General features: G+C 37.2%; 13 protein-coding genes across 13 annotated transcripts; 8 read left to right on the forward strand and 5 right to left on the reverse strand.

The window, feature by feature from the left end:
- The first annotated feature begins 589 nt into the window (after positions 1 to 589).
- On the forward strand, positions 590 to 885 carry RHIMIDRAFT_284282 (uncharacterized protein). The gene has a single exon (XM_023613177.1). It carries the CDS (start codon positions 631 to 633, stop codon positions 802 to 804), a length of 174 nt encoding a protein of 57 aa, XP_023465897.1. The 5' UTR covers positions 590 to 630; the 3' UTR covers positions 805 to 885.
- Positions 886 to 4,554: 3,669 nt separating this feature from the next.
- On the forward strand, positions 4,555 to 7,789 carry RHIMIDRAFT_238006 (ARM repeat-containing protein; the record flags this gene model as incomplete). The annotated part of the gene is made up of 9 exons (XM_023608869.1): positions 4,555 to 4,653; positions 4,704 to 5,036; positions 5,082 to 6,003; positions 6,053 to 6,126; positions 6,203 to 6,631; positions 6,688 to 6,960; positions 7,014 to 7,487; positions 7,547 to 7,621; positions 7,673 to 7,789. The coding sequence occupies 9 exons, from the start codon at positions 4,555 to 4,557 to the stop codon at positions 7,787 to 7,789; spliced, it is 2,796 nt and encodes a 931-aa protein (XP_023465898.1).
- A 190-nt stretch (positions 7,790 to 7,979) lies between these two features.
- RHIMIDRAFT_251967 (uncharacterized protein) lies at positions 7,980 to 8,756 on the forward strand (the record flags this gene model as incomplete). Its single annotated transcript, XM_023610909.1, has 2 exons — positions 7,980 to 8,052; positions 8,110 to 8,756. 2 exons carry the CDS (start codon positions 7,980 to 7,982, stop codon positions 8,754 to 8,756), a joined length of 720 nt encoding a protein of 239 aa, XP_023465899.1.
- RHIMIDRAFT_141319 (uncharacterized protein) lies at positions 8,614 to 9,416 on the reverse strand. The gene is made up of 2 exons (XM_023605698.1): positions 9,009 to 9,416; positions 8,614 to 8,955 (listed from the first exon to the last, which is right to left on the reverse strand). Exons 1-2 carry the CDS (start codon positions 9,336 to 9,338, stop codon positions 8,818 to 8,820), a joined length of 468 nt encoding a protein of 155 aa, XP_023465900.1. The 5' UTR covers positions 9,339 to 9,416; the 3' UTR covers positions 8,614 to 8,817.
- Positions 9,417 to 10,100: 684 nt separating this feature from the next.
- On the reverse strand, positions 10,101 to 11,582 carry RHIMIDRAFT_141317 (uncharacterized protein). The gene is made up of 3 exons (XM_023605697.1): positions 11,022 to 11,582; positions 10,786 to 10,968; positions 10,101 to 10,723 (listed from the first exon to the last, which is right to left on the reverse strand). The coding sequence occupies exons 1-3, from the start codon at positions 11,442 to 11,444 to the stop codon at positions 10,166 to 10,168; spliced, it is 1,164 nt and encodes a 387-aa protein (XP_023465901.1). The 5' UTR covers positions 11,445 to 11,582; the 3' UTR covers positions 10,101 to 10,165.
- Position 11,583: 1 nt separating this feature from the next.
- Positions 11,584 to 13,316, reverse strand: RHIMIDRAFT_141316 (Prephenate dehydrogenase). The gene is made up of 8 exons (XM_023605696.1): positions 13,206 to 13,316; positions 13,103 to 13,158; positions 12,929 to 13,042; positions 12,848 to 12,879; positions 12,490 to 12,795; positions 12,223 to 12,439; positions 11,958 to 12,171; positions 11,584 to 11,909 (listed from the first exon to the last, which is right to left on the reverse strand). The coding sequence occupies exons 1-8, from the start codon at positions 13,304 to 13,306 to the stop codon at positions 11,645 to 11,647; spliced, it is 1,305 nt and encodes a 434-aa protein (XP_023465902.1). The 5' UTR covers positions 13,307 to 13,316; the 3' UTR covers positions 11,584 to 11,644.
- A 707-nt stretch (positions 13,317 to 14,023) lies between these two features.
- On the forward strand, positions 14,024 to 16,643 carry RHIMIDRAFT_203173 (kinase-like protein; the record flags this gene model as incomplete). The annotated part of the gene is made up of 6 exons (XM_023606662.1): positions 14,024 to 14,193; positions 14,244 to 14,334; positions 14,387 to 15,169; positions 15,227 to 15,810; positions 15,861 to 16,008; positions 16,056 to 16,643. The coding sequence occupies 6 exons, from the start codon at positions 14,024 to 14,026 to the stop codon at positions 16,641 to 16,643; spliced, it is 2,364 nt and encodes a 787-aa protein (XP_023465903.1).
- Positions 16,644 to 18,637: 1,994 nt separating this feature from the next.
- RHIMIDRAFT_238012 (uncharacterized protein) lies at positions 18,638 to 20,002 on the forward strand (the record flags this gene model as incomplete). Its single annotated transcript, XM_023608870.1, has 6 exons — positions 18,638 to 18,688; positions 18,740 to 18,766; positions 18,836 to 18,907; positions 18,970 to 19,256; positions 19,302 to 19,605; positions 19,655 to 20,002. The coding sequence occupies 6 exons, from the start codon at positions 18,638 to 18,640 to the stop codon at positions 20,000 to 20,002; spliced, it is 1,089 nt and encodes a 362-aa protein (XP_023465904.1).
- Positions 20,003 to 20,205: 203 nt separating this feature from the next.
- RHIMIDRAFT_238013 (uncharacterized protein) lies at positions 20,206 to 20,462 on the reverse strand (the record flags this gene model as incomplete). Its single annotated transcript, XM_023608871.1, has 3 exons — positions 20,206 to 20,227; positions 20,276 to 20,373; positions 20,430 to 20,462. 3 exons carry the CDS (start codon positions 20,460 to 20,462, stop codon positions 20,206 to 20,208), a joined length of 153 nt encoding a protein of 50 aa, XP_023465905.1.
- A 255-nt stretch (positions 20,463 to 20,717) lies between these two features.
- RHIMIDRAFT_284303 (uncharacterized protein) lies at positions 20,718 to 21,298 on the forward strand. Its single transcript, XM_023613178.1, has 2 exons — positions 20,718 to 20,833; positions 20,889 to 21,298. The coding sequence occupies exons 1-2, from the start codon at positions 20,761 to 20,763 to the stop codon at positions 21,215 to 21,217; spliced, it is 402 nt and encodes a 133-aa protein (XP_023465906.1). The 5' UTR covers positions 20,718 to 20,760; the 3' UTR covers positions 21,218 to 21,298.
- On the forward strand, positions 21,299 to 22,051 carry RHIMIDRAFT_141472 (uncharacterized protein). Its single transcript, XM_023605699.1, has 2 exons — positions 21,299 to 21,371; positions 21,430 to 22,051. Exon 2 carries the CDS (start codon positions 21,467 to 21,469, stop codon positions 21,887 to 21,889), a length of 423 nt encoding a protein of 140 aa, XP_023465907.1. The 5' UTR covers positions 21,299 to 21,371; positions 21,430 to 21,466; the 3' UTR covers positions 21,890 to 22,051.
- Positions 22,052 to 23,568: 1,517 nt separating this feature from the next.
- On the reverse strand, positions 23,569 to 24,162 carry RHIMIDRAFT_306980 (uncharacterized protein; the record flags this gene model as incomplete). The annotated part of the gene is made up of 1 exon (XM_023614513.1): positions 23,569 to 24,162. The coding sequence occupies one exon, from the start codon at positions 24,160 to 24,162 to the stop codon at positions 23,569 to 23,571; it is 594 nt and encodes a 197-aa protein (XP_023465908.1).
- A 1,570-nt stretch (positions 24,163 to 25,732) lies between these two features.
- On the forward strand, positions 25,733 to 26,155 carry RHIMIDRAFT_194255 (SAICAR synthase-like protein; the record flags this gene model as incomplete). The annotated part of the gene is made up of 2 exons (XM_023606007.1): positions 25,733 to 25,912; positions 25,955 to 26,155. Coding segments are annotated over 2 exons (381 nt in total), but the record flags the coding sequence as incomplete, so codon positions are not given.
- Positions 26,156 to 26,337: the final 182 nt, after the last annotated feature.

Below are 26,337 nucleotides of genomic sequence, written 5' to 3' on the forward strand. Positions count from 1 at the left end.
CTCAGAGACCGATTTAGGCTATAAGACACAAATTACATGTTTATTGATTATCTTTAGTATGGAATGAATAGGCTAGGGCTTCAGGAGGTGGAGAAGGTTAAAATTAAGATACAACCAACAAGGGGCAGCTTCATATTCTATTTTAAGTTACATATCTGATCAAGATGTCCTAAATATAAGCATTAGAGTACCCACAGTATCGCCTAAGGAAAAAAAAAAGCTATATCTTTGCTAGTGCTTCTAAGCACTATTAAAAGTTCGTCAAAAGAATCTTTATTCTTTTGACCTATAAAATGTCGCTTGGGGAAAGTAAAAAACCGGTTACTTGAATGGGAAATGAAATGTTACGCACTTCTGGTGACCATTGCTTTGTGAAATTATCCTGGGATTTACTTTGCTTGCCCCTGAAACACGTCAGTCTTGGCATCATTGATCCACAGGTTTAGCAAGCTGCGCTCTACTTTTATAACAACCTAACAGTCTATCATCCATCTCGCTTTTTCTACAAATTCATCTACAAAACACATTTAACACGGGGTTTTACGAAAACCCTTTAATTTTTAAAGAACATTGCAACACTTCAATTCCAACTTGTTTCCCACTTGTCATTTACTGGTTAAGTCATTGTGCATGATCTCTCGTAATTTTGCGCAAGTCCAAAAAAGTCTTCAAGTCTGCTTGACTCTCCCCATCAAAGTCATATTCACAAACATAAATGATTCCTTCCGTCACCCAGCCAACTACTCCCAAATGAAAGTGAAGGATCTATTTATTTATGACACCACTTCTGACACGCCACAATGAATCCCGGATAACAACACAGATAGACGATTTTGACGAGGAGCTCACAAAATATTCCGTGCACTAACATGAAACGCTATGCAGATTCAATTCTTTTTTGGAAGACATGGTTTTCCAGCACTTTCTGAACTGTCAGCAAATGGTCTAAACGATGCGATCAATGGTGAAGCAGTCCTTTTTATATCCCTTGCCTGTATCTGGAGATCTCACTGGGAGCGTGTATTTCGCAGGATAGAGTTCTCTTCCTGCCAAAACGCTATGGCAAATGTGAATAGATGCCTACAAGCACATTGCTATGTTTGATTATGTAGACTAGTTTTTCATTTTACATATTTTATTTTGTGTATATATTTTACGTAGCTTAAAACTGAAACATGCATATACAACTATATCAATGTAATATTAGAACTATGAAGTAATCAAAGAAACATAAACGCCGAGTTCCTTTCATTATATTACATGTTAATTCAAGCCAAAGAAGATGAGGTTAATGTAACATGTGTATTACTTTACAAGAACAAGTGCTATCAACATCCAGTGAACTGTATTAATACGACGCGTCATCAACTAGCACTAATTAAATCCATTCTCATTAATCCTACTGTAGCTTGGATTCTTGTGAGCTCCTCAGTGTTAAGTTGATCAACGATACGTAATAAGGGTGCGACTGTAACTATTGGACATTGATACAGTTCTGATGCTGTGACATATCTTCAAGGTAGTAATATGGAATGATTTAGGAAAAGTATTTATTTTCAACACAAATAAAGCAACAGTAAAAGCCATTTCAAGAAAAGCATTTGTTTATTAAAGATTATCCCCAAAAGCCAATGTTTTGCAAAGGAAACCTAAGAGAGAACAAAAAAAAAGGCCAGCAACGATGCCAAAAGGCTTCTAAAGGCTCTGATTGCTGCTGTGACGACATTCTTCAGGTCGGCCATTGACCATCAGGACAAGGACCAGGCACCCATAAAAACCATCAGACCATTAAATACCAAGCAGCCTGAAAATACCTGCAGTAGCAAACGTACCGTTGGGGTATGCATTAACTGAGCCTTGTCAATTGTCAACTAGCTTATGTGCCTCTTTGTGCCAGCCAGGCAGCAGGAAGCATCGTCAACAATCTGTCACAGCTGTGATCTCAAGTAATCAGCTCCCAGCTAATTACTAGCCCCCTGTAAAGATTCCAATCGAATGCCCATAACTCTCCTTTTGGCCGCCTGAAAGCCTCCAGTTGAGTGATAAAACGAGTGACTGTTGTCAGTCCAGGACACGTGTTGAGCATCATAGAAAGAGATTGCATAGAAATCCTTGAACACACAGTCATCGCCTTGCTGAATAAGTTTTATAAAAACCTACATTGACCAAAGAGAATAACCAGAAGAGCCACCAGAAGGAATCAAAAAAGAGTAAAAGAGAAAAAAAAGTATAAAGAGAAAAGAAAAAGAGAAAAAATGGAATGGGAGCAAATTTCCCTCTTTTTATACCCTTTTCTTAGTTATATGAAGTTATTGTTTTCTATCTTGTCAACGTACTGCTTCTATAAATTCCTCCAGATCATTATCTGTACAAAGACGAGTGACCATTGCTAACTCCCTGTTGCTCTCTATGTACTGGTACCTATTCCTTAGAAAGAAAATCAATCTCTCAAACCGATGATGCTCTTCTTTGCGCCGCCAAATCCTTCCTCATTCATCTGCCTTTTGAATTTGCTGCCAATACAGCTTGGTTCACTACATCAGATATATATATATATATATATGTATACACCAGGTTCATTTCATTTTTGGTTATACGTTATAAGTCATAACTTACAATAAAAGAATCAAATGATAAACCATTATTGCTTTGAATGGGGGTATTCACGTAGTGTTCATCTGACAACTTTTGCAACTGAGATATTTATAGCAACTAAAGGCACATCTGGAACCAACCGAGCCTTGTAGTTTCTCGAGGAGAAACGGTTCCTGCAGTCCTATGTTTTTTGTTGTGTAAGTGTTTATATGTATAATTTAATAAAGATTAATTAGTATACCCTCTTTTTGTTTATCTGATCTTGCTGTTTTTATACTCCGTATGCTTAAAAGTACGTCTGGTTTTTTTATCTTTTCAAAAAAAAAATATCCAATATACTTTCGACGTGATCAAAGTGAACATGGCGTTACCCTTGAGATAACTTGAGGTAGATTTAAGATGTAAAAGACAAAAGACAGGGACAAACAAGTATTTGTGAGAATTCGTTTATTCCTGAGAATTGAGATAATGCAAAATACAGTGAAAAAGAGGGCTCTATTTATACTTTTTGATGTGGATTAAATCAAGATACGATTTGATTCGTTCTGCTACGTTAATTGTTAAAGCTGCGGTGCCTGGTTTACGACAATGATCTGGATGCTTACTAAGTTACTTTAATTGGGTATTCATATTGTAAAGACTACGCATTGGAATAGTGCTTATAAATCACTTTATATTCCTTATTGACTACGCACAGACTCTGCCTTTACTTACTATGGAAATTATAATCTTCGTTCTATAACAACCCTGACGAAATCAGAGACATTCAAGGCAACGAGTCCTGTCTTTGTTTGCATTTAAGTCAATTATTACTCATTATTTAAATTCTACCAAGCGTAAGAGTTTAGCATCTTTATACTAACTGCAACATTATACAAATTTGAAGGTTTATGTAAAACAAAAAAGAAATAAAGAAAAAGCGGATTTATGCACAATGATGCATATTTATACACAAATTTACTCAATTTCCTACAGGAAGCACTCTTTTTCAGTAACTTGAACTTGATAGAATAGGAAGGAAGGTTTACACATTGTATCCTTAATGTAAAATATACTTGACTTCTTTATGACCAGATAAAAGCTTATCTTTTGTGTTCATTTATCCGTACCACCTAACATCTCTTCCAAAAAGCTGACATAATAAACAGTTACTCAAACCTCCTTTCTCCTAAAAGAAGAGTTAATGCCAGTCGTGTTTCTATGTAGGCATTTGCTTCAGATGATATTAGAACACTCTTCATACTGCTTTATCCATAATGCAAATGTATATTCGGCTATTTTCTTGCACACAGTCGATGTGCTCATATTTTTCAACCTTTCGTTTGAAAAAAAACTTAGTTGCTGTTCTGAAAAGTGTATCGAGTACAAGTGCCACTTTTTCTCATTCAATAATCCTCATTTTTCATATCTAATTAAATTGTAATGTAGTTTAAAGCCATTCCCTCCTTGTTCATCTATAAATAAAATTGTGCCCATGTTAAGCTATGTTCTCACCTTACTAAAGAAGAACAAGATAGCCCTGTCACCTTATAAACCTTTTTTTTTAATAAATGTAACAAAGATGGAAACCATGCGTTTGAGGCACAGACTTTAGTGTTACTTGTTCCCTCATAAAAGTATATTTAAGAATAAAGAAATTTCTTATTACTAAAAATAGCTCTATTTCTTTCTTTCTTTCTTCAAGCGGCGTTTATTCATTATGCATTCAATAACAAACCTGCAACAAGAAAAAAGGAGATGAACCTAGATTTACACAGACATAACAACAACGCTGCTTTTTTTTGACGTCACATCAAAAGGGACAATGATGAATCTTGAGCCGTGTTACTTTCTTGTCACGGGTTATCTTAACCAAGGCAAAAAAAACTAGTAATTGTTTGATTAAAACTCAATTTCCCTTTTCTTTTTTCCCTTTTCTCTCTCTTTTTTTATTTATTTATAAACGATTGTGGCCAACAAATGGCATGGCAACCAGATCGACAAGGATTAAGAGAATTAACATATTTATTAAGAGAAGCAGCTAATCCCAATGGTCGTGATCAAGGGCTTATAAGCCAGGTATATGCTTTAGTGTTTTTATATGCTCTGTTCTTATATTTATATCAAAGAGACTGCAACTATTTAATGAATATCCTGATTATAATGCTTATCTTATATACATACTCACCAAAGCAACAAATGAAGATATCAATACGAGACGAGTTGCTGGTTTACAACTTAAAAATAATATCAAGAACAATTTCAATTCGATCCCCATGTTTACTCTTAATTATGTCAAGCAGGCCTGTATCGAAGCGTTAGCACATCCAGAAGTCGTCATCGTAAAGACACTATCCTCTGTGGTATCTTCGATCGTAAGCAGAGGACAAGTGCATAATTGGTTAGAAGTATTATCCTTTTTGATTCATCAGTTGAGCAGCAGCAATAAATTGGTCATAGAGGTAAATTAATTTGTATAGTTGAGAATGAAACTAACGTACACTTAGACTGCACTCAATACATTAGTCATGATTTGTGAAGATACAGCAATAGAATTAGATGAAGAGATGCACGGGATTCGACCACTCAGCTTTATGCTTCCTAAATTTATCGAATTTATTTCGAGTGCTGAGCCACGCTGGCGAGTTCAGGCGATCAATGCAACTAGTCAATTTGTTCTTTTAAAGTCACCTTCATTTGTAGAACAATTTGATGCCATTCTGACGGCGCTGTACGCTAGAACAAGTGATTCAGACCATCGTGTGCGACGTGAGCTGGGGAGAATTCTTGCCATCTTGTGGGAGGCCTTTCCAGAAAAGCTACAACCTTATTTATATCCTACCATCGAATATATGATCCAGGCCACTATGGATCAAGATGAAGAAGTTGCTCTTGGTGCTTGTGATTTCTGGGTCCAATACGCTCAAGTGGATCGATATCATGACGAACTTGTTCCTTACTTGACTCGTCTTGTCAATTGCTTGCTTCGACTCATGGTCTATTCCGAAAAGGACTTACTCGATTTATCTGATGAACCCATGCACACTCCATTTATAGAAGAAGACAGCGATCAGGCGATAAGGCCCAGATATTACCGTCCAAAAAATCTAATTGAGTCACCTGAACCAGTAGATCATCCACAAAATTACAGTGATTCAGAGTCTGAATTTGATTCGGATGAACATCATATCACAGATGACGATGAACATGACGATGATCGAGACGAATTCGACGATTTTGACGATGACGAATTTTATTCTCAAGTTTCTCTTCGACAATCCAGTGCCGCCGCATTAGATGTGTTGTCTGTCACTTACAAATCAGACATCGCTTCTGTCCTTTTAGACCAATTACTTCGTCACACTCTTCATGATCAGAATTGGCTTATTCGTGAAAGCGGTATTTTGGCATTAGGCGCAGCAGCAGAAGGTTAGTTTTCTTAATGAAAAATTCGTATTTGTTCTAATTTAATAATTAGGTGGTATTGAAGTCATCAGTCGGTATCTACATCAGCTGATTCCCTACCTTTTGAACTCGATGCAAGACCCTCAAGTAAAAATCACAGTGTTGACACTATTGTGTATACATAAATGCCCATAAGATCTAAACCTCATCTTTATTATACTAGCCTCTTATTCGCTCCATCTCCTGCTGGGCAACAAGTCGATTTTCAAAGTGGTTAATGCATCAGTACGACACGAACGAACAAGGTCGCCAGCTCTATTTTGAGTCTGTGCTCTATACCTTACTTCACACTCTTTTAGATACCAATAAGCGCGTACAGGAATCAGCCTGCACTGCATTCACTATTTTGGAAGAAAATGCCTCGAACCGACTGAGACCTTACATATACTCTATTCTTACTCACACTAATAAAGCATTTACACTCTATCGTCGTAAAAATAGACTTATTCTGTACGATGCGCTTGGCACATTAGCTGACTCGGTGGGCCATGCGCTAAATAACCCTACCTATATCGGTCTATTGATGCCTCCTCTGATCACAAAGTGGAACGAATTAGCAGATAATGACACGGATCTATTTCCTTTATTAGAGGTAAGTTTATGTCACATCAAAAAAATAATAATAATAGCTAATCTATTGTTACAAAGTGCCTCTCCAATATAACAGCTGCCCTCGGTTCAGGATTTAAACCGTTTGTAGAACCAGTTCTATCAAGATGTGTTCAACTCATCTCTTCTACTTTACAACAACAAGCCTATGCTGATGAATACCCGGACAAGATAAGTCCACCGAACGTAGAATTCTTGATTGCCGCGCTTGATCTTTTATCTGGTATCGTCCAAGGACTGGGGTCCAGTATTCAACCATTAATTGCCAATACAAATCCACCTTTGCTATCTCTCTTGAGGACTTGCATTCATGTAAGTTTTTATTTTAGTCATGAACATCTATATCAACTAGACATTCCTGTTAGGATCCTGTTTCTGAAGTACTTCAATCGACATTTGCACTAATAGGCGATATTGCTATTGCTTGCTTCAACTTGCTGGAACCGTTTATTCCTGATATCATGGTAAAGCTTATTCAGGTGCTCAAGAGCCCAGAATATATTATTTCTGTTGTTTCTGTGTACAACAATGCACTTTGGGCGATTGGTGAAATTGTCATGAGATGGAAGTCCAAGACGATGTATTATATTCCTGCATTGATAGACGTATTGGTGCCTCTACTGAAACATGCCCATGCTCCACCTTCTGTGCATGAAAATTCTATGGTTGCGCTGGGAAGATTAGGATTAGCTTGTCCTGAAAACGTGGCACCTCACTTGAGGAAATTTATTAAACCATGGCTGAAAAAGTCTCTATCGGTCCGAGAAGGTGACGAAAAGGATAGTGCTTTCCGAGGCTTGTGCGCGATGATAAAGATAAACGTAAAGGATGCTCAAGAGGTATATATATATGGGCTATTGCTCTAAACGACCCTTCATTGATAATCTCTCGCACTTAGGAGCTTTACTTACTCTTGGTCTCCATTTCTACTTGGAAATCACCTTCATCCTTATTGTCAAAGGATTTGTGCGATGTAAGCTATTTTGTATATATATATATCCATTCTTTTTATTTACAAATATAGGTGGTGGAAGGATTTTATCAAATGATAAGTCAAGATGAATGGAACTATACATTCTCTTCACTCAACAAAGAAGAACAAGCTTACATTCAATCCATTCTAGGGAAAAACAATACTTAATCTCTCTCTTTCTCTCTCTCTATTTTTTATGTATCCTTTTTGTTTGTAAGTGGAGTAGCCACAGTGTTAATAGAATAAAATAGAGTCATTCACGCAAGAGATGCTTATGTAATACACCCACGTCTCACCTGCCTTTAAATTCATGAAACATTTTTCATTTTTCTTTTTGATCTCTCTCATACACACACAAATGTCAAACGAGAATGAAAAGTCGCTGAATCTAAAGGGATCAACTTGGCCACCTGATTATAGCCAATATAAAGGTTATTTGTTATTATTTATACAAGTGTAAAGCATTCTAATTGAATGCTCAAAACTAGATCTATCTGATGATGCACTTGACCAAATAGTAGAAAACGAAGCACAAAATACACAGGCACCAGAAGCATACAAGGTACTCTTTGGTCGATTGCTAACCTATTGCCGGTCAATCACAGAAAGCAACAACAGATACCAACAACAGATACATCAGTTGAATACCAAGTGCGAGAATTATCTACGATACATTGAAGCGGCCCGCGAGAATTTTGAGAATGTGAGCGAGCTTTATAAAGAAGAGCATATTCGTGTATTGAACCTGAGAGAAGATAAACTTGAATTACGGTTACAAATTGAAACATACAAGAACGAGCTCAAGCAAGCAGCACAGCAATTATCCGAGACTCAAAAGGCAAGAGAAGAAGTTATTCAGGAACATGAGCGTTACAAAGAACTCGCTGGTAGAAATGCAGAGAAGCAGGGTTTGGGAAGAAAGAATTTGGAAGAAACTTTGGTAGAAAAGGAACAACAGGTAGAAGAGCTTCAAAAGGCGGTAGCACAGCTGCAGAATCTTTTGAGTTTGAAGGAAGTCGAAATTAGGGAATTGAATACTAGAAACAAGGCTATCAGCATTGTTTTAGAAGGTACAAGGCATTTACAACAACAACAACAACAGCAACAGCAGCAGAATCATTTGAACTTTTCCTAATATTCATATACAAGCATAAAAACATACACTTTTAATATAACACAAAAAAATGCATTTTTTTTTATTCGCCAATATCAAACTCTTTGAGTTCTTCTTCTTCTTCTTTTGTCACCTCAAACTTCTTTCCTCCCAACATTTGTCTTAGCCGTGAGGTCTTTCTGGGTACTATGAGTTGCATTGTATCTGAAAATTCTTTAAACTATATCAAAGGTTTAGTATGGCAAACATGAATACATATCCATGTATATTTACACTATGAACGTCAAGCCACCAACTGACAGTTTTGGCAAGTATTCCAGCTCCTGTAAAGGCAAGCAAAGTACCCAGACCTAATGTCTTGAAGGCAAACATGGTAGCTTCCTTTTTTGCAATTGCCAATTCTTCCGGTGTCAACTTGGGAGGAATGAATCGATGAGGTATATGCTTGATGCCTTCTTTAATCTCTGTTTCTATTCTCTGATTCTGCTTTTTCTTTGTATGCCAAATAGCACCCAAGAGACCAGCTCCAAAAGCACCTGCTGCGCCTGTCAACAGGGTAATGATCGGTGGTTGTGTTGACAGATCTTGGTCTTTCTTGGTCATTTTAATAAGAGAGAGAGGGAAAAATGATCAAGCCCTTGCCATTTTAATGTGAGTTTTAATTTTATTTTTTATTGACATTACACATTGCAGATTCTTTTTCTTCTTTAGCATATTTATTCAAGCAGTCCTTCTTTCATAGTTGCGCATCAAAAACTTTCTTTACAATCTTTGAAGATTCAATTCAAACTGCCTTATCGCATTCTTTACAATTTCTTCATAATCAGTTTCTTCTCCCAATAAATTCGCTCTCACTCGTTCAGGAACTATTGGCTCTGGATCTTCTTCAATCTGTTCCAAGTCAACTTCGACACTTGTATCTTCCATTGTCTGTACTGGATTAGAAGGTTGTGTACATGATGGATGAACTACTGATTCATGAGGAATCGTACGTTCTGCACTGGATGGCTGGCCCACTCTTAAGTCATCCACCGACTGTGCCTTTTCAGAATTCATGCTTTCTTGCTGTGCTCGATACTGCTGCAGTTCCAACTCTTGTAGCCGCTTCTCCCGTTGCAATTCAAGCAATTGCTGCCTTTGTAGATGCATCTCTCGTTGATGCTGTATGTGTTGTTTTTCTTGTTGTCGCTGTTGTTCTAACTCTTGCCGTTGTTGCTCACGTTGCAATTGCCTCACCTGCTCTGCTTGTTGTATCTCTCGTTGGCTCTGTATTTGCTCTTGCTGTTGCTGCTGTAATCTGATTCTAGGATCTCGACTCATGCTATTCTGTCTAGGATCTGCAGGTCTTTGCTGACTTAATCTTGAGTCACGTGGAGGGGAAGACGGTGCCTTTTTGGAAGGGTCATTAGGAAATAGAATACATCACGGTTTCAGCAGCAGCTTACCCTTGATCTCTTTATATCGCGCTCCTGGTACTTGGAACTCATGTGATCGGGTGAGTAGGCTCTCTTTGCTGAATCAGTATGTGAGGATGAATGACCGCTTGATAAGCGAGGTGAACTAGCAAGTGAAGATGGATTACTGCCATTATTTCTTGCCGATTCCAAATATTCTAATAATCGCCTATTCTGATCAAAGGCCTGAAAGCGATAGTGTGTTTCCCTGCCATCGACAAACCAACGCAAAAGGGTCTCTGTTACCACAGAATTCCATTGAGAGACAACCCTGGCTAGGTTGTAAAGGTTCTTCCTTGTAAACACTTGTTTATAAATAAGCGGTGGCATGCCTCTGAGAGTGGTACGAGGTAATAATGTACGAGAATGCTTTCGTAAAAGTTCCTGAACGTTGTATAGTCTTATTTCAGGCGATCCTACACAGGCGAGTTGAATAATCCTGACTGGACGTTCCTTGAATAGTTTAGGAAGGTAAGCATTCGTATCGATTGGCACCTCAACAAGTAGAACCAAGTCGATGGTATATCCGCGGTTCTAAAAGAAAACATGTGTTCATGAACGACAACAATATGTGTGTAGGACATTAGGATAGTTACTGGTATATCTCGTTCCTTTTGTTGGACTTGTCTCCTGCTGTGACAGAAAACAAGACCATAGGCATCATTGGGGAAGCCTCTGTTTTGTAGTCTTGTAATTTTGAAACTTCGACCTTTGATCGCGTTGATGAGTATTTTTTCTGATGTTTTATTACTGCACATGATGGCGATTTCGACATCTTCCTAATGATTATGTGAGCATAACAACGATCTATGACATGCATAACTCTACTTGCCCTTATCGTTTGTATCTCTTTAAAGAATCGAATAAGGAACTTGAGTTTACTATGTTCTTCTAGTTCAGAGGCACTAACGCTTCCCACATTATCTAAAGCTTCAGCAACAGATGGATGCATAAAGCAACCAAGTGTAGTCCATATTTGTTCATCTTGAACATTTGGTTTCATCATGAATTTTTCAAAAGCGGCTATTTCACTGGGTAATATTGCGATGGGTAGACAATCTGTTGGGATATCTTCTAAATTAATGGTTGCAGTCATTTCTTGTTGTTCCATGTGTTGACTTGGCGATACAGCACATGCTGAATTCTCCTTTGACAGTTTTTTAAATTCCTCAGCATAAAAGGTTCTTGTGCTCTCATTATCAACCCCTCGTGGATCCAAGTTTGGAGCTATTTTCTTGATGGAAATCTCTCCCATAGTTTCAACACACAAAGAAAGGGAGGAAAAGAGAGAGAAAGAATAACGAAAAGCTTGCTTCTCCTCTTTTTTTTGAAAGTCAACGCCCGATTTCTTTGTTGCAAACTGGCTCCTTAGTGAATATCGCAATGTAGACTGTCATATATCAATGAAACTAAAACCCAATGTATTTATCAGTGTCTTTTTTATTATTATTATTATTACTGAGACATATTTTTTGATATCATCGCAATCATTCTATTACCAACAATGGTACTTTCAGCAAACTGATCTCTAAAGAAGTCGGCTGTTTGCTCAAATCGTTTTTGATAGCCTTCCATACTTCCTAGTGATACTGCTTCTGCCCAGCCTCTAGCGCATGTCACAAACTCCATATCATCTGATCTAATCTCTTTACGATACAATGCTGCTTGAATTGCTTCTTCAAGCATGGCTGGATTACGAAATAGATATTCTGTTATTCCCCTAAAAAAAGCATGAGTAATGGAATGAACAGAGTGGGTGATATCTTACATCCAAAGTCGAAACAAGGGCGTTTGACAGACCATGTGTTCATAAGGGTTTAAGCCTAACTCATACCAACAATCAACCATGGCAAGTAAAGAGAGATGGGAATTACGTTGACGGTTTTCTTTGGGAATCTTTGAAAGTGAAAACTCATCCAAGAGTCGATCATCTAATAAAATAGGTACATGGTCCTTTTGAAGGCCACCAAACACAAAATCTCCTGCCTAATCTGAATAAGGGGCACAGAGTACATCATTGATATATAAACGACTTGCCTGTTTTATTCTAGCGCGGAACTCTTGTTCCTTTTCTTGAATCATCAACTTGAATAGGTCTGCTACACTCTTTGCGTATTGTGTTATCTGAACTTTTGCGATCGGATTCATAATAGCAAGCCCAGCATAGACGTGCCACTTGTTACTATAGATACGCAAGGCTACATTGACTTTTACATTTTCTATGCCTCCAACAAAGTGAGGTATATGCCACTAGATAATATATCAGATGCTGGGTCCTTGGATATCAGCTTTGAACTTACAGGAAACTGTGAATTTTCTCTCCAGGCACTGCCCATACTTAGGAATGCAGCATGTGTGACAGCTTGTGTGTCTGCAGTGATACGGTCATGTTCTTCAGCACTAAGATGGACAATATTTGATTCAAAGCAAGAGAGAATTTTGAGAACCAGTTCAACTTTCTCTTCGCTTGCACGGTGTTTGATCACAATCAATGGCTGTCCTTTTGGATCCACAGCTGGACCATGCATTGAATGACAGGAAATAATATGAACATCTTCTGGTACATACTTCTCAAATGCTTCTATTTCAGGTTTTTTGACCGAAGTCTACAGTGACATGAGTTTTCATCCAACTTGCTCTCATTTCATCAAATTTTACCTGACCGCTCACGATAGCTCCCATCTTTGTTGCTATCATACTCGAATAAGTTTTATTCCAATATATAATCAATATGCATACCTGGACCAAATGTTTTCACCACTGAATCAATGTATTCTGCTTCAACTGCATACATAATCCAATCACATTTTCTAGAAATATGAAAACCATCAGGTAAAACATGGATATTGGTGCCTAAATACGCGTGTCATTATGATCCATCTTGTTATCTATACGCAACATTTATATGAATGCCTTCAAAGTCTTTCTTTAGTTGCTCATATTTCTCGGGTAAGTCGCATACGTTCACTCTAAGATTATGATTAGTCGAATGAACAAAAAAAAGTACAGTTCTTACTTTTTCCAGCCAGCTTTAGCAAGTCGTTGTGCATAAAAACGACCCATTCCACCTGCACCAATGATGCCAATCTCTATTGTTTCTTTTTCTTTTTCGTACATTAAAGGGTTGTTTAAAAGAAAATAGAAAAAAAAAAGGGGACAATTATGACAGATGATGTGTGTATTTAGATTCACCACCATTTTTGATAGTCACAAAGATGAACTCTGCACTTTTCAGAGTGAAAGGAGTTTATTCATAAAGGAACATCGATCTATATTAATGTAGTCTCAAGAAAAGAAAAATGACAGCTTGAGTGCTTCGCAAGACACTTTTACAAAGATAGGGTAAATAAAATCTTATTATACAACAGCTGTATGTTTTTATTCGTAATCATGGCTTTCAATCATGTCTAGCTATAAAAAACAAGAACTCTACACGTTAACAATCCCAGTTAATCTTTATAACTAATATCGTTACCAAACACATACATTTCAAGTAAGAGATTATCAAAGCTTTGTTCGTTTGCTTTATGGATTTGACATCTTTGTTTAATATGAGAAAATTGTGTTCTCAGTCAAAGGACACACATAAAGAATGGCCACAAATGCGTTATTCTTATATAACGCGACTATTCAAGCTGTCGTAAAATGATGCTGTTTGTAATATTGGGTCTCCTCACTCTCTTTCGTCTTGTTTATAATAAATAGAGTTATGCTTTTATTCAAAAAAGGTATCGCATTATGGCTCTTTTTTTGTTCTTTAAATTAAATGACCGCAATTGACCTTTTTTAGCCCCTCACTTTAGAACATCAAAAATAGAAATTAAAAAATGTATCATGTCTAATTCACTCTTATTGAGATTGTTTACTTCTGAGTATTTCAATGCTTGGATTGCTATTTCTTATCTATTCAAATACCCTGATAACGTTGGAATACAACATTATTTATGCTCTCAACTAAAGAAATTCCCAGTCAATGAAATTGAGTTCTTTTTACCTCAACTCATGTAAGGCTGATTATTAAAGACATTTATATAATCTAATACTTTTTAATTAGTCATATACTCATCACAAGACCAACTGAGGCTGTTGCTGTTGAAGCTTACTTGGTCAATGCATGTGAAAGATCAACTCATATGGCCATTATGGTAATTGTGCTTTATATGCAAAAAAATAAACTTACCCCTTTTTTTTAAATAGAGTCTCTGGTATCTACAAGCATACCTTTCAGATTTATCAACCAACCCAACCAATCCTTCATTTCAACTATGCAAACGAGTATTAAACCGATGTCAGGCTATTTTATTCGCAGCTGATAATCCACTAGAGGAAGCTCAAAGAGTGCATGAACACGTTGCACCTGCCTTCGTTGGCATAGGCGCTTTACTCGCCGCTATTGGTCTACCCGCTGCTGCCAAACCGATCGGAAACCTTGCGATCGCTCAGGGTCGAATGATCCACTTTCACACTGACGAGGACCATGTTGTCCACACTCACAAGTTTACAGCCACATTAGAGGATTTACATCGAGGAAAGGCGTTTACTCGACTGAGACGATCTCGAAAGATCACGCTTGTATCACATGATGAAAACGCACCCTCTCAGCTACTGACAGATATGGAGAACATGAAAGTCATGGCTCAGTCCTCTGTACCTACCAGTCAGGACGTCATGTCGTTACCTCAATCGCCTGTCTCACGCAGCTCGTCCTTTGACGAGGATCGTGTCTTGCTTCGTTCCAATTACTTTCGTTCCGAGATGCAGTTCCTTCTGGCCCTTGTCGATATCGCCACTCGACTGGTAATTGTGCCTAAGCCAGCCAGACAGAGTGCGCTTCATGCTGAACTTACCTTGCTCAACCACAATTTACCTGCGGAGATCTGTTTACCCCTTTGGTGTCCAGCTACAGACGATAGACCTTTTCATCATCGCGTTGTGCGCATCAGTCCTACAGACGCCGTTGTCTTGAACTCTGCAGAAAGGGTAAGAAATACATTATAAAGGAACGACCTCGTATTGATGTTACGCACCTTCATCTAGGCACCGTATCTGTTGATGATCGAAGTATTGGATGACGAACTCAGTCTGGACCCACTCAGTCAATCCAAACAATGTCAAACGGTTGACCTCGACCCACCCATCGAGACAGAAGAGACGCCAGTTGTGGAAAGTGATACCTCGGCAGCCCCTCTTCCTGCATTTGATGCCGAAGAATTTGCAGAAAAGATGAAGACAGCTGCCATCCTTCTCGCTCAACTTCAGCATGACCCCAATCCTGAACGTGACACGATCCGTCAAAAGATCATTGCCGAAATGGTCGCTCTAGAAGAGGATCGATTGGCCAAGATGACAGCAGGTATTCATGTTGATAGTAAACACACACTCGATTACCAGGTTGCTCTCGATCGTGAAGATCCCAGTGCAGCTGTCTTTTCCGAATCTTGGAGTGTAAAAAGAGAGCGTATTCGGGCTTCATCGCCTTATGGCCATTTACCAAATTGGCGATTGATCTCGGTCATTGTCAAACATGGAGCGGATTTACGTCAGGAACAGTTGGCTGTGCAATTGATACGTGAGATGCAAAAGATTTGGCAGGATACACATGTCGATGTCTGGGTGCAATAGTAAGCTACATTTATATTTAACGAGGCTTTTTATTGATCATCTTTTATAGTATTCGAGTCTTGGTCACCTCAGATCATTCAGGGTTGATTGAAACCGTAAAGAATTCAATTTCAATTCACTCGATCAAGAAGGAAGCCTATACTAAAAAATGGAATGAAGAAGGATCTGTGTTTACACTCAAGGATTATTATATCAAGGTAAACTTTCTAAAAAAAGAAGAAAAAAGTGACTAACTCAAAGGTAGAAATTTGGACCAGAACATAGCGAAGGGTTCAAAAGGGCTCAAGATGCATTCATGCGAAGTTTAGCAGGATATTCAATCGCATGCTATTTGATGCAGATCAAGGATCGACATAATGGCAACTTACTGATTGATGATCAAGGCCACATTGTCCATATCGATTTTGGTTTCATTCTTTCAAACTCACCAGGGTCTGTTGGCTTTGAAATGGCACCTTTTAAACTTCCCCAAGAATACCTCGATCTTTTAGGCAACAAGTTTGGTGAATATAAATCACTGATGAAAGCTGCATTCTTGGCTGTTCGTAAACACTGTGATAATATTTTATTATTAACCGAAATGATGTCAAAAGACTCTAAGCTGCCTTGTTTTCAACATCATGGCGCACTGTCGCAACTCAAGGAGAGGTTCCAGCTGCATCTGACAGATACACAAGTAGAATCGTTTGTAGATAAATTGATCATGAGTAGTTGCTGTAATGTATTTACTAGACTTTATGATACTTTTCAATACTATTCACAGGTACAAGAAAAAAGTATTAAAAAAAGAGAGGTATATTTATTATTTTGTGTAGGGAATATTGTAAAATAAAGAATGTTTTAATGTAATTTGATCAAATAAGATCAAGAACTAACCAACACTGTTTTATATATAACTTTTGGTCCTCTTTTTTTTCTCCTTTCAAATTACATTAAAAAACACATTTGGTTATTTCATTGCCTTTAGATAAACTGCCATCATGTACAAATTTAATTTGTTTCAGTTCATCCCTGTTTCTCATTCATGATTTATTCAAGCCAGGCCTTTATCGCAGTTTCAACAATGAAAAACACAAAGGTTAAAGAACAAGAGAAAAAGAAAAAAAAAAAGCCACTGACGTTTTATTAGCTACACGCACACACGCCAATAAGAAGGGACTCCGAATTTTAGGTGCTTTTTTATATTTTCGTTATTTTTTCTCCCCCCTCCCTCATTATGAATCAAGAAATTACACTGCCATTCAACAGTTTACTACACCATCTTTTCGAGTTAACGGCCTTTGAACAAGACAATGTCATGTGGAAAAGTGTTATATTGTCAGAAGAGCTCGGTTCATTATTGTTGGTAACGGCAAGTTAAACTGGCTCTCAAGAGATCCTTAGAATGCTATGAAGATCACGTCATATGATGGAGCAAGCCTACCCTGAAATTGAGCAAGGAAACTCTCGAAAGAGAGAGGCATGTATGAACTGGACCCCTATTATATTCAATCTCCGCTTACCTTTAGTTTGTGTTCGAAAAAGACCAAGGGGGACAAAGGAACACGCGGAGCGATTCATAAAAGGACTTGATAACGTATATAACATAACAAAAGCTGCGTTATCCAGAAAGAAATGTCCCAGGTCGATTGGCTCTTTTCAAAGTGATATTGACCCCCATCAATGCCTGAAGAAAATGAAAGAAAATAGAAGGAAACAATACTAAAAAAAGAAACTTGGTGATACTTTGTATCACCTTGCCTTGACAACTAAATTTTAAGAAAATTACGTCGTTGTACTGTTAGTCGATCTTTATCTCACTGTCGCCATTCACACACGCGCATATAATTGAGCTGTCTTTTCATTCATTTGTCTGTATTGATTAATATAAGAAAGAATTGTAATTTGTTGTCCTCATCCCCCCTTTCAACATGTGTGTAATGTATGGTTATTGTAATCAAAAATACATACTTTACTAGAAGTAAAGATGTGCTAGATTCAAGCCACACAATATATAGTCACATATCATACGGACAGTGTACCCTAAAAAGGAATGAAACGTATGTAGAAACTGGTCAAGGAACTTGATTGATATCCATAATAGGAACAATGGGTTCATCTTGGTAAAACCTTGGGTTAATGGAAGGCTTTAAATGACAGCAATAGTGCGTGTATGTCCCACGTTGAGCCTGGAATTATGTCGTGATTGAACACGGAAAGATACACTGCTTATGTTCAGGATTACAGGCTATTTGCAAAGAAAAAGAGAAAAGTATAAAACAGTTCACAGTGGTAGGAAGTGTATGGCCTCCATAAAAGAAAATGACATTCTAGGCCAACAAATCTGGGCTTGATTCTGAAGAAGAGAGGCTCAAAGATCACAAAGAACTACTTGAGATATGCTTCCCTAGTCTGTAAATCAAGGAGAGCTCGACTAAAATAGTGTCTCGAGCGATCATACTGTGAACTTTATCAAGAAGGACAATATCACACATGTGAATGAAGATATAATCTATAATTGCTCTCTTCCAGTCACAACTTCCTTCCTATTACACCGTTTTCTGCGTCTTTCTCTATGTGGAATTGCTATTTGCACTGGATTGATCTGCAAGAAGAGAAAGGAAAGAAAAATAAAAAAGAAGCAGCAACGTCACGTAATTCGAAGAGTGTCTAACATTTTTGCAAAATATTTTATCCAACTTGGTCAATTTCATACAATGTTCATCTCTCGGTTTCTCTCTCTCTCTCTCCTTCTATTGCAAAGCCCTTGCTTTCTTTTTTCTTTTTCTTCTTCTTTTTCTCACTTTCTTTTTTTTTATTTATCTTGATATTATTGATTTACCTAAAATGGATTTATTCGATCAATGCTGGGGCAACAATGACAATAGAAGTTACCAAGTAAGGGGTGAGAATGATGTAAGGGGAATAGTAGGATTAATGGGATTGTAGGAATATAGCATGCAGCAACAGCCAAGTGTAAATACATATGAATCGACATACATATAAGGAAAGATAAAAAATCCCCTAACACGCAATATGTTGTAGTCATTCATTCCCCAAGGTGGACTCGTTCAAGCCTCACAGCAACCTATGCTGCAGATCGATGATGCCATTCAGGTATACGCGGGTCCTTTTTTTGATTTCATAAATAAACCCAATGTTCTCAATAACAAGAATAGTCCCTTCAGCTATCTTCGCCATTCCCTGTATCGCCCAGTATGAACAAGAGACGATACTCTATGGATCTTTGGTCGCCCTATCTATCACCCATCATTACCACCACTCGTACACATACAACCAAGAGAAACAAGCGACCTTCGACCTACTCTCGATGGACAGCAGAGGAAGATGAACTGTTGAAGCAGGCTGTTCAGCTGCACGGTCCACACAAGTGGTCATTGATCGCTGCTCATGTGCCTAATCGCACCCCTATGCAGTGCTCCACACGGTGGCTGGGTGCTCTCAAGTAAGTCCAAGAGTGATGATGATTCATGTATAAACGTTATGATAGTCCCAATATTCACAAAGGAAGATGGACAGAAGAGGAAGACGCGATTCTGCGATACTCTGTACTCGAGTATGCCAATATGACGGATGCTGAAGGACGTATTCAACCTATCCCGTGGAATAAAATTGCGGAAAGAATACCGAACCGAACTGGTATTCAATGTCAAGCACGCTGGACAGAGGCACTGGATCCTTATGTGAGAAAGGGAAAATGGGCGGCAGAAGAGGATGCTCTGTTGAGAATGGGTGTTGAGAATTTTGGTCGATGCTGGATTCGGATTGCAGAGACCATTCCAGGTCGAACTCAGGTAATGTCATTAATGTGTACATTCATGTAATAATTTTTTTTAAAAAAAGAGACAATGCCGTACACGTTGGATGCAAATCAAATGTAAAGAAGATCGCAAACCTAATAATAAAAAGCCAACTACTAAAAAGTCAGTACCTGAAGCATCAGCTGTGGATGACGCTTCGAGTTATTTGTCTACAGACGATGATGAAGAACATCATCAGAATAATCAATCACAGTCTTCCAGACAACAGGAACAACCACTTCAGTTACCCTTTTTTGTTGTTGATGATTTTGATACCCAACTTCAAATTGATCCTGCAGATAATTCAAATGTATTGGATTTATTTAAAGAAGATGATTTCCTTTTAGCTGCAGATTGGTCTAATGCCCTAAGTCAAAATTCTTTTTTATAAGTTTAACACATATTGTAGATACGCTTCCCCCTCTCTCTTCTAATATAAGTCCTCTCTCTCTCTCTATTATACATATTATACAAACATTTTATATGTGTTTTATATGAAAATAATCTTATGAATAAATAAGTTATATATCCCTTTTTGTTTTGCAATTTATTTACTGCTTTATTACTGTATGTTTGTGTTGTCATTTACATAGTTTAAGCAAGAGGACTGATGAGCCTATGAAGGAATTAAGATAACCATTATACATATATTCATCTTTCTTACTTGAGAATAGAAGGTCTGGGGTTACTACGAGAAATACCAAGATAGATAACAAAAGGAATAAAACCCCAATGAATAACAGTTTTTGTGATATCAGCAACCTGTTGTGTCATTGTTACTCATTATGCGGATCAACATGGTATTATTATTTTTTTACCTTGTAAAGTGTATCTTTGGTAGAATCGTTCATATTATAAATTGTAGAGAAAGAAAATTTTCACTGAAACCCTGCAAAAGGATATTTATTAGTTCAAACGCTATGTGCACACCATCGGTCGGATCATAAAAAAAGGGAAACAGAAAAATAAGAGAGAGTAAGAGGAAGTGTAAAGAGCAAGAAAGCAGTGATGACACAAGCCATAGCAAATGACACGTGAAGAGCGTTTCATGTAATATTTTTTTTATCCTTTTTTTTCTCTATCTCTCTTCCCTCTCCTTTTCTCTCTTTTTTTTCCTTTTCTTTTTTTTTTATTTATTATTCTTCAATAATGAGTCAAGCGATGTCTATTACACAGTTGTGTAATAATGATGAAAACAATAAAAATCAAACAGAGAAAAAGAGTAAAAGAAACAATGAGTAATAAAATATTAGTTATTCATCTTTCGCCCATATTAGTTCCATTACCAGCTATGGAGCCAATCCCATCCCAACCTCATTTTATACGTCGATTACCCCTTATTGATAGTGCACTTAAAGCATACGAGAATTCTATAGTAAAATATGGCGCAGACATGATTGATACTTATGCTGTTAGTCCCATCTACGACAAATTGGGTTATAGTCATAAATCACAAGTAAGAATGATAATAACACATTTGCTATTATTGATTCTCTTTTTGAAAGGAAGACGAAGACACCATAGCTGCAACTACTGCCCTTGCTCGAACATCCTTACAAGATACAGAAGTAACACACAGGCACAAAAGGATAGAAGATACACGTGAAGATCGTAAGTTTTATATTTACATATAAAGAAGCTCATGTTTATGATCATTAATATAGGCAAAAAACAAAGACCTTCAACTTCACCACATCCTTACTCTATCCAGAGAAGACCTCGTTGGCAACAGATCGTACTTCATGCAGGTTCAGCTGCAGGTACGACAGCAGCTGTAATTAGTGAAGAAAGTATGAAGTGTTTAAAATACTGTCTTAGTTGGTTACAGTACGCTGTGCAACATATAGAACAGCAAATGACCCTCCTTCGCCAATTCCTTGTATCTTTGGCAACCAACCAACAGCAACAACAACAAAAACAAGTAACCCAAGGTGCATCAGATACAACATTAAATAACATCAAGAAAGAGATTGTCGACACACTGCGTAAAGTGGTTGAAGTGGTCAGTAGATATGCAGGCAAAGGTCTACCAGAACAAGCCAAATTGACTGTACGTTCTTTTATCCTCGAATTGCCCTCTAGATGGGCCATGGTCAATCAACAGGCATTAGACGAGGTAGATACACCATTGCATGTCACTTCTATTAAATTACTCGATTTCAGTGGTGAATCTATCAGAATGCTTAAATCTGTTTCTCTTGTCTTTTCAGATACAGTCGAACGAGCAGAACTTTGGTTGAAACGATTAAAGGCGGTTGGAGGTACAACAGGTCACTAGTCTATTCAGTGTCCGATAGCTGCCCCACATATTTAAAGTGAGAATGTTCCATTACTAAATAAATTTCATTTTACCCAAAAATGAATGGCTCTTCAAAAACAATGGTTCCTAATTGGATTCAAATCGATACAAGCTGAGTTATCCATGTTATCATCCAGTACTTAAATATAATTTCTAGAGTTGAATCTATTGTTACTATAAGATCTGCTCACCTTAATCAAATGCTGTCAACTCAGTTTAAACAACTCAGCTTGATAAGTTATAGATCGTGCTATCATCTCTTTTTTTCTCTTTATTTTATTCTGAATAAAAATACACACAGTCTCATCGTACTTTTACTTTGTCTGATTCTATTACAAAACTAAATGCAACAACCACAAACACAGCTGAGCCAACAAGATCAACAAGACAAGCAACTGTAACGCCTTCTGAAAAAGACAGAGTTTGGATGGTCTCATAACCGATTATCTTCCTTTTATCATTTGTTGCTAGTTTAAAAACGTGAATGAAAAATGCGCTCGTGATTTACATCTGCCACTTGTGTCAGAAAGAATCGTCTTCCTCGCGCAGACTACGTGATCACATTTTAGGAATCCACGGTATGTGCTTTTTGTTTCATTGAAATGTATTTTATAAAAGGCAAACACTTGGTGCACTTGAAAATACACTCAAAAATAGGCTAATACTACGGGCGCTTCCTTGGGGTACTCCATGTGACATTGCTTTACAACTTTACACTACCAAAGTCTCTGCCTAACCTAAGGCTGTTCAGTTCACTCTCTCTGATATAAAATACGATTTTATCACAATTACACGTGATTGATCTGGGGTCTTTGTTGATAGACTGACAGCATAAAATTAGAACAAAAAAATAATAATATTTCTTTTTTATCTCTTTGTTCTTCTTCTTGAAAAGAAGCACAAACCAATGTGGGTACTTTACAAAAGTCATGTTTGGCTTGATACTACACATTGGAAAGCTTTGTTAGGCGACATCATAGGTAGTGTACGTAGTATTAGTCTATTTTTGAGTGTACCAAGGTTCTCACAGGACAGTCATCTTCTTTTGCTTGCTCTGCTGTTCCAATTTTGATTGTCTTCCATTGGCTTTCTTTTGACTCTCTTGATGTTAAGGATACCCCAAGTAGCTGTCTGTCTTCCGACCAGGAAAAATTAGTCACCAGCACACAGGAATTACTTTGTTTTTTCTTAAAACACTATTGAATCAGACAAGTTCTTAACCCAGTAGATACAGATCCGTTACCTGTTTGCAAATTACTAAACTGAAAAAAAAAAACACCTTTCCTTTTCATGATATATGCTCTTTTATGCACTAATTATCTTTTTTTTTTGTTTGATATACTTTTTGTATTGATTGCGAAGTGCATTTGCACTTTTATAATGAAAAAAGTTTAATTCAATGCCTTTGGAATAGCACGCCAACCAATTCACTCGCTTAAATCCTTTTTGTTTCCTGGTTTTCACATAATCATCCACAAACATCATACTGCGTTCGTATGGAGTGACATCCATATTAGTATACTTTCTTTTTATTGAGTTATTTTGTGGTTATAAAGCCTTGATGGCTTTGGCGGCTACTTCTGATGATGGATTTTTTAATTAGTTCCAATGTTATTGTGTGCTTGTTACTTTGGGTTTCCAGAACTTGCTCCAGTATATCACCAATATATTGATCTCCGAGCCGAATTTGATGTTTTTTTTAAGGTCAAGATGTACAGAAATTGAATAGTATAATCATCTGCGTAAAGTGTATCATTTATCGTAACTGCCCGGCTAGTCAGAAATAAATTAAGAGCGACGAAAGGGTCCACAGGTATGGTATCAATGCTCTCTTGGATACATGCTTTAGACACAATCAGGCAACGAGAGGCCCAACCTGTTGAAGGAAAGTCATTGCATGAAGGAATGTTGCTGCTCTTTACGTTTTTGGCAACGTAATCGGATAAGGCATCGGTGCATACGATGGGAACAATAGGGTCCAAGTTATATCTTTTAAAAGCCTCAAGGCTGTAATTTATGAATCTCTTTATAAATAAGCTGTTAATCGTATGTTGTATTTCTATAATTATAGGAGGATGACTCATTACTGATGACTTTGCTTCTAGGACAACATATGAGCGAGTGCCATTATCCCATTCTGGGTTCACAGTTACATAATCGTTTTGCACATTTAACAATGCAGTTGTTATAATGTTAATTACGTTAGGATCATTGATGATAGCCTTCGGCATCAAATCTGAACCTGGGCACATTGCTTTTGGAAGGGAAATGTTACATGTACCAGAAAATACACCAAAAGTTAGACTAATACTACGGGCGCTACCTCTATCCATTACTTATAATATCACTCAACAAAAACCTTTGAATGTATGGTGCCGCACTAAGCATGGCTTTATAAAGCTGCCGTCTTGGTTTGTCTCTTTTCAAGGAGAAGAAAGAAATAAAAGAGTTTTTATTCTAGTTTCATGTTGTCAGTTTGATCAACAAAAAACCAAGGTAATTCATGTGTAATTATGATAAATTCGTACTTTATACCAAAGAGAATGAACTAGACAGCCTTAGGTTAGACAGAGGCTTTGATAGTGTGAAATTGTAAGATGATGAATGTTTTCGTGCATGCAGTGTTTCTTATTGGAATGGCGCAGAAGTTTTCATGACCGCTCGCTAAGTTAGGAGACTTTAAAATTTAAACTGAAGAAAAATAAGCTAGCTCAATGTCAGAGACACCAATTGTTATCTTTTGGATATCTACATGACCCTGGCTTTTCACAAAAGATAGAAATTCAGTAATAGGTCTTGCAGAGTGACCCTTTGTAAAAAAAAGCAGCTGGGCAACCTGTGCCTGTAAGTGAATGTCTCACTACAATGATGTATAAAAGGTAACGGTCAATATTTATTGTCTTTTGTGTAGCATCTAAACAGAAGTAAGGGGAATTTAGGAGAGGATTCTTCTGCCATGGAGACATAAATCCAAAGGTGTAGCAACTATTTAACAAGTATGGACAGCTGTCAACGGGTGGCAGTGTTCTGTGAATAAAGCCTAGAGACTTGATGGATAGATATGGTGCATGTCACTTATAACCTGTTTAAGATATTCGAAATTTTTTAAAAGTTTATAGCGGCATCTAGGATCAATATTTTTAAAAACTAAATGACTACGTTTCATAGAGAAAGAGTTAATAAATAAAACGTAGCGCTCAGTTTTTTAATAGCTTTGCTATAAGTAAAGTTATTATGGTTTCTATTTATAAATACACTGATCCGGTTTATCTCTCTGTCACCTATTAAAGAAACAATAAAGTCAAGGTCCTAATATACAATGAGATCAATTCATTATTTTTTCATATGATTTTTATTACTATCATTCATCCGTGAGAAGCTTTTGCACTACAGAGAGAACAAATCTTTCATTTGATTGGACGACTATGCGTCTGTCATTCAATGCCCTTTTGTAAGTCTAATTTTTAAAAATTTGATTGGCTTTATACAGCTATATTTTTTCTTTCTTATTCAAATGAAATGAAAGAAGCCTCTGATGTCATAACTGTATTACCTCTCAAACATAAAGCAGGTGGCCATGTTGCCATGTTTCGTTTATCAAATGGACCTATATGTAAAGCCATTAAAACAAATGAAGATGCTTTTTACAGGGATTTATTAAGACATGGAAGGTTAAAAAGATTTCTACCTAGATATCTTGGCATCATTCATGTCGATTATTGTAACGGATATCCTGAAATACCCCTCGAAAGTGATCGAAAAAGACTTTGTCAATTTCAACAACATTCCCACATTGATCAACCGAGTGAAGTCAAAGTGGGTGAAGAGTTTATGGTCATGGATGATCTGACGTTTGGATTGAGCAAACCGTGTATTCTCGACTTGAAAATGGGAACAAGGCAACATGGTGTCTACGTCTCTCCAGAAAAGATGGCTACTCAAAAGTTTAAATGTGAACAATCGACAAGTGGACAGTTGGGTGTGCGTGTGTGTGGTATGCAGGTAAGTATCATGGTAGTTCATTATCTTTACTTACTTTTGTAGGTCTACCAAGTGAACACAGGACACTACGACATTCAAGATAAATACACTGGACGTACACTAAATGAAGAATCGTTTAAAGATACAATAAGACACTTTTTATTTAATGGCAATCGATTCATAATTGAATTTATACCTATTCTTTTAAGCAAATTACATGGTTTATATAATGAAATTAAGAAAATGATTGGTTATCGATTTTATGGAGCTAGTTTACTGATTGTATATGATGGATTAGACTTGAGTAAAGGCATTAAAATGAAGTTAATTGATTTTACACACTGTATAACAAGAAAAGAAATAATTGAAAATTATCATGTCATGACCTACCCGCCTGAAAAGGGCTCTTATAGTCCTGATGATGGCTTTCTTCAAGGCATAAGTTC

The sequence above is a fragment of the Rhizopus microsporus genome, assembly GCF_002708625.1.
Source record: "Rhizopus microsporus ATCC 52813 unplaced genomic scaffold scaffold_9, whole genome shotgun sequence".
Lineage (NCBI taxonomy): Eukaryota > Fungi > Mucoromycota > Mucoromycetes > Mucorales > Rhizopodaceae > Rhizopus > Rhizopus microsporus.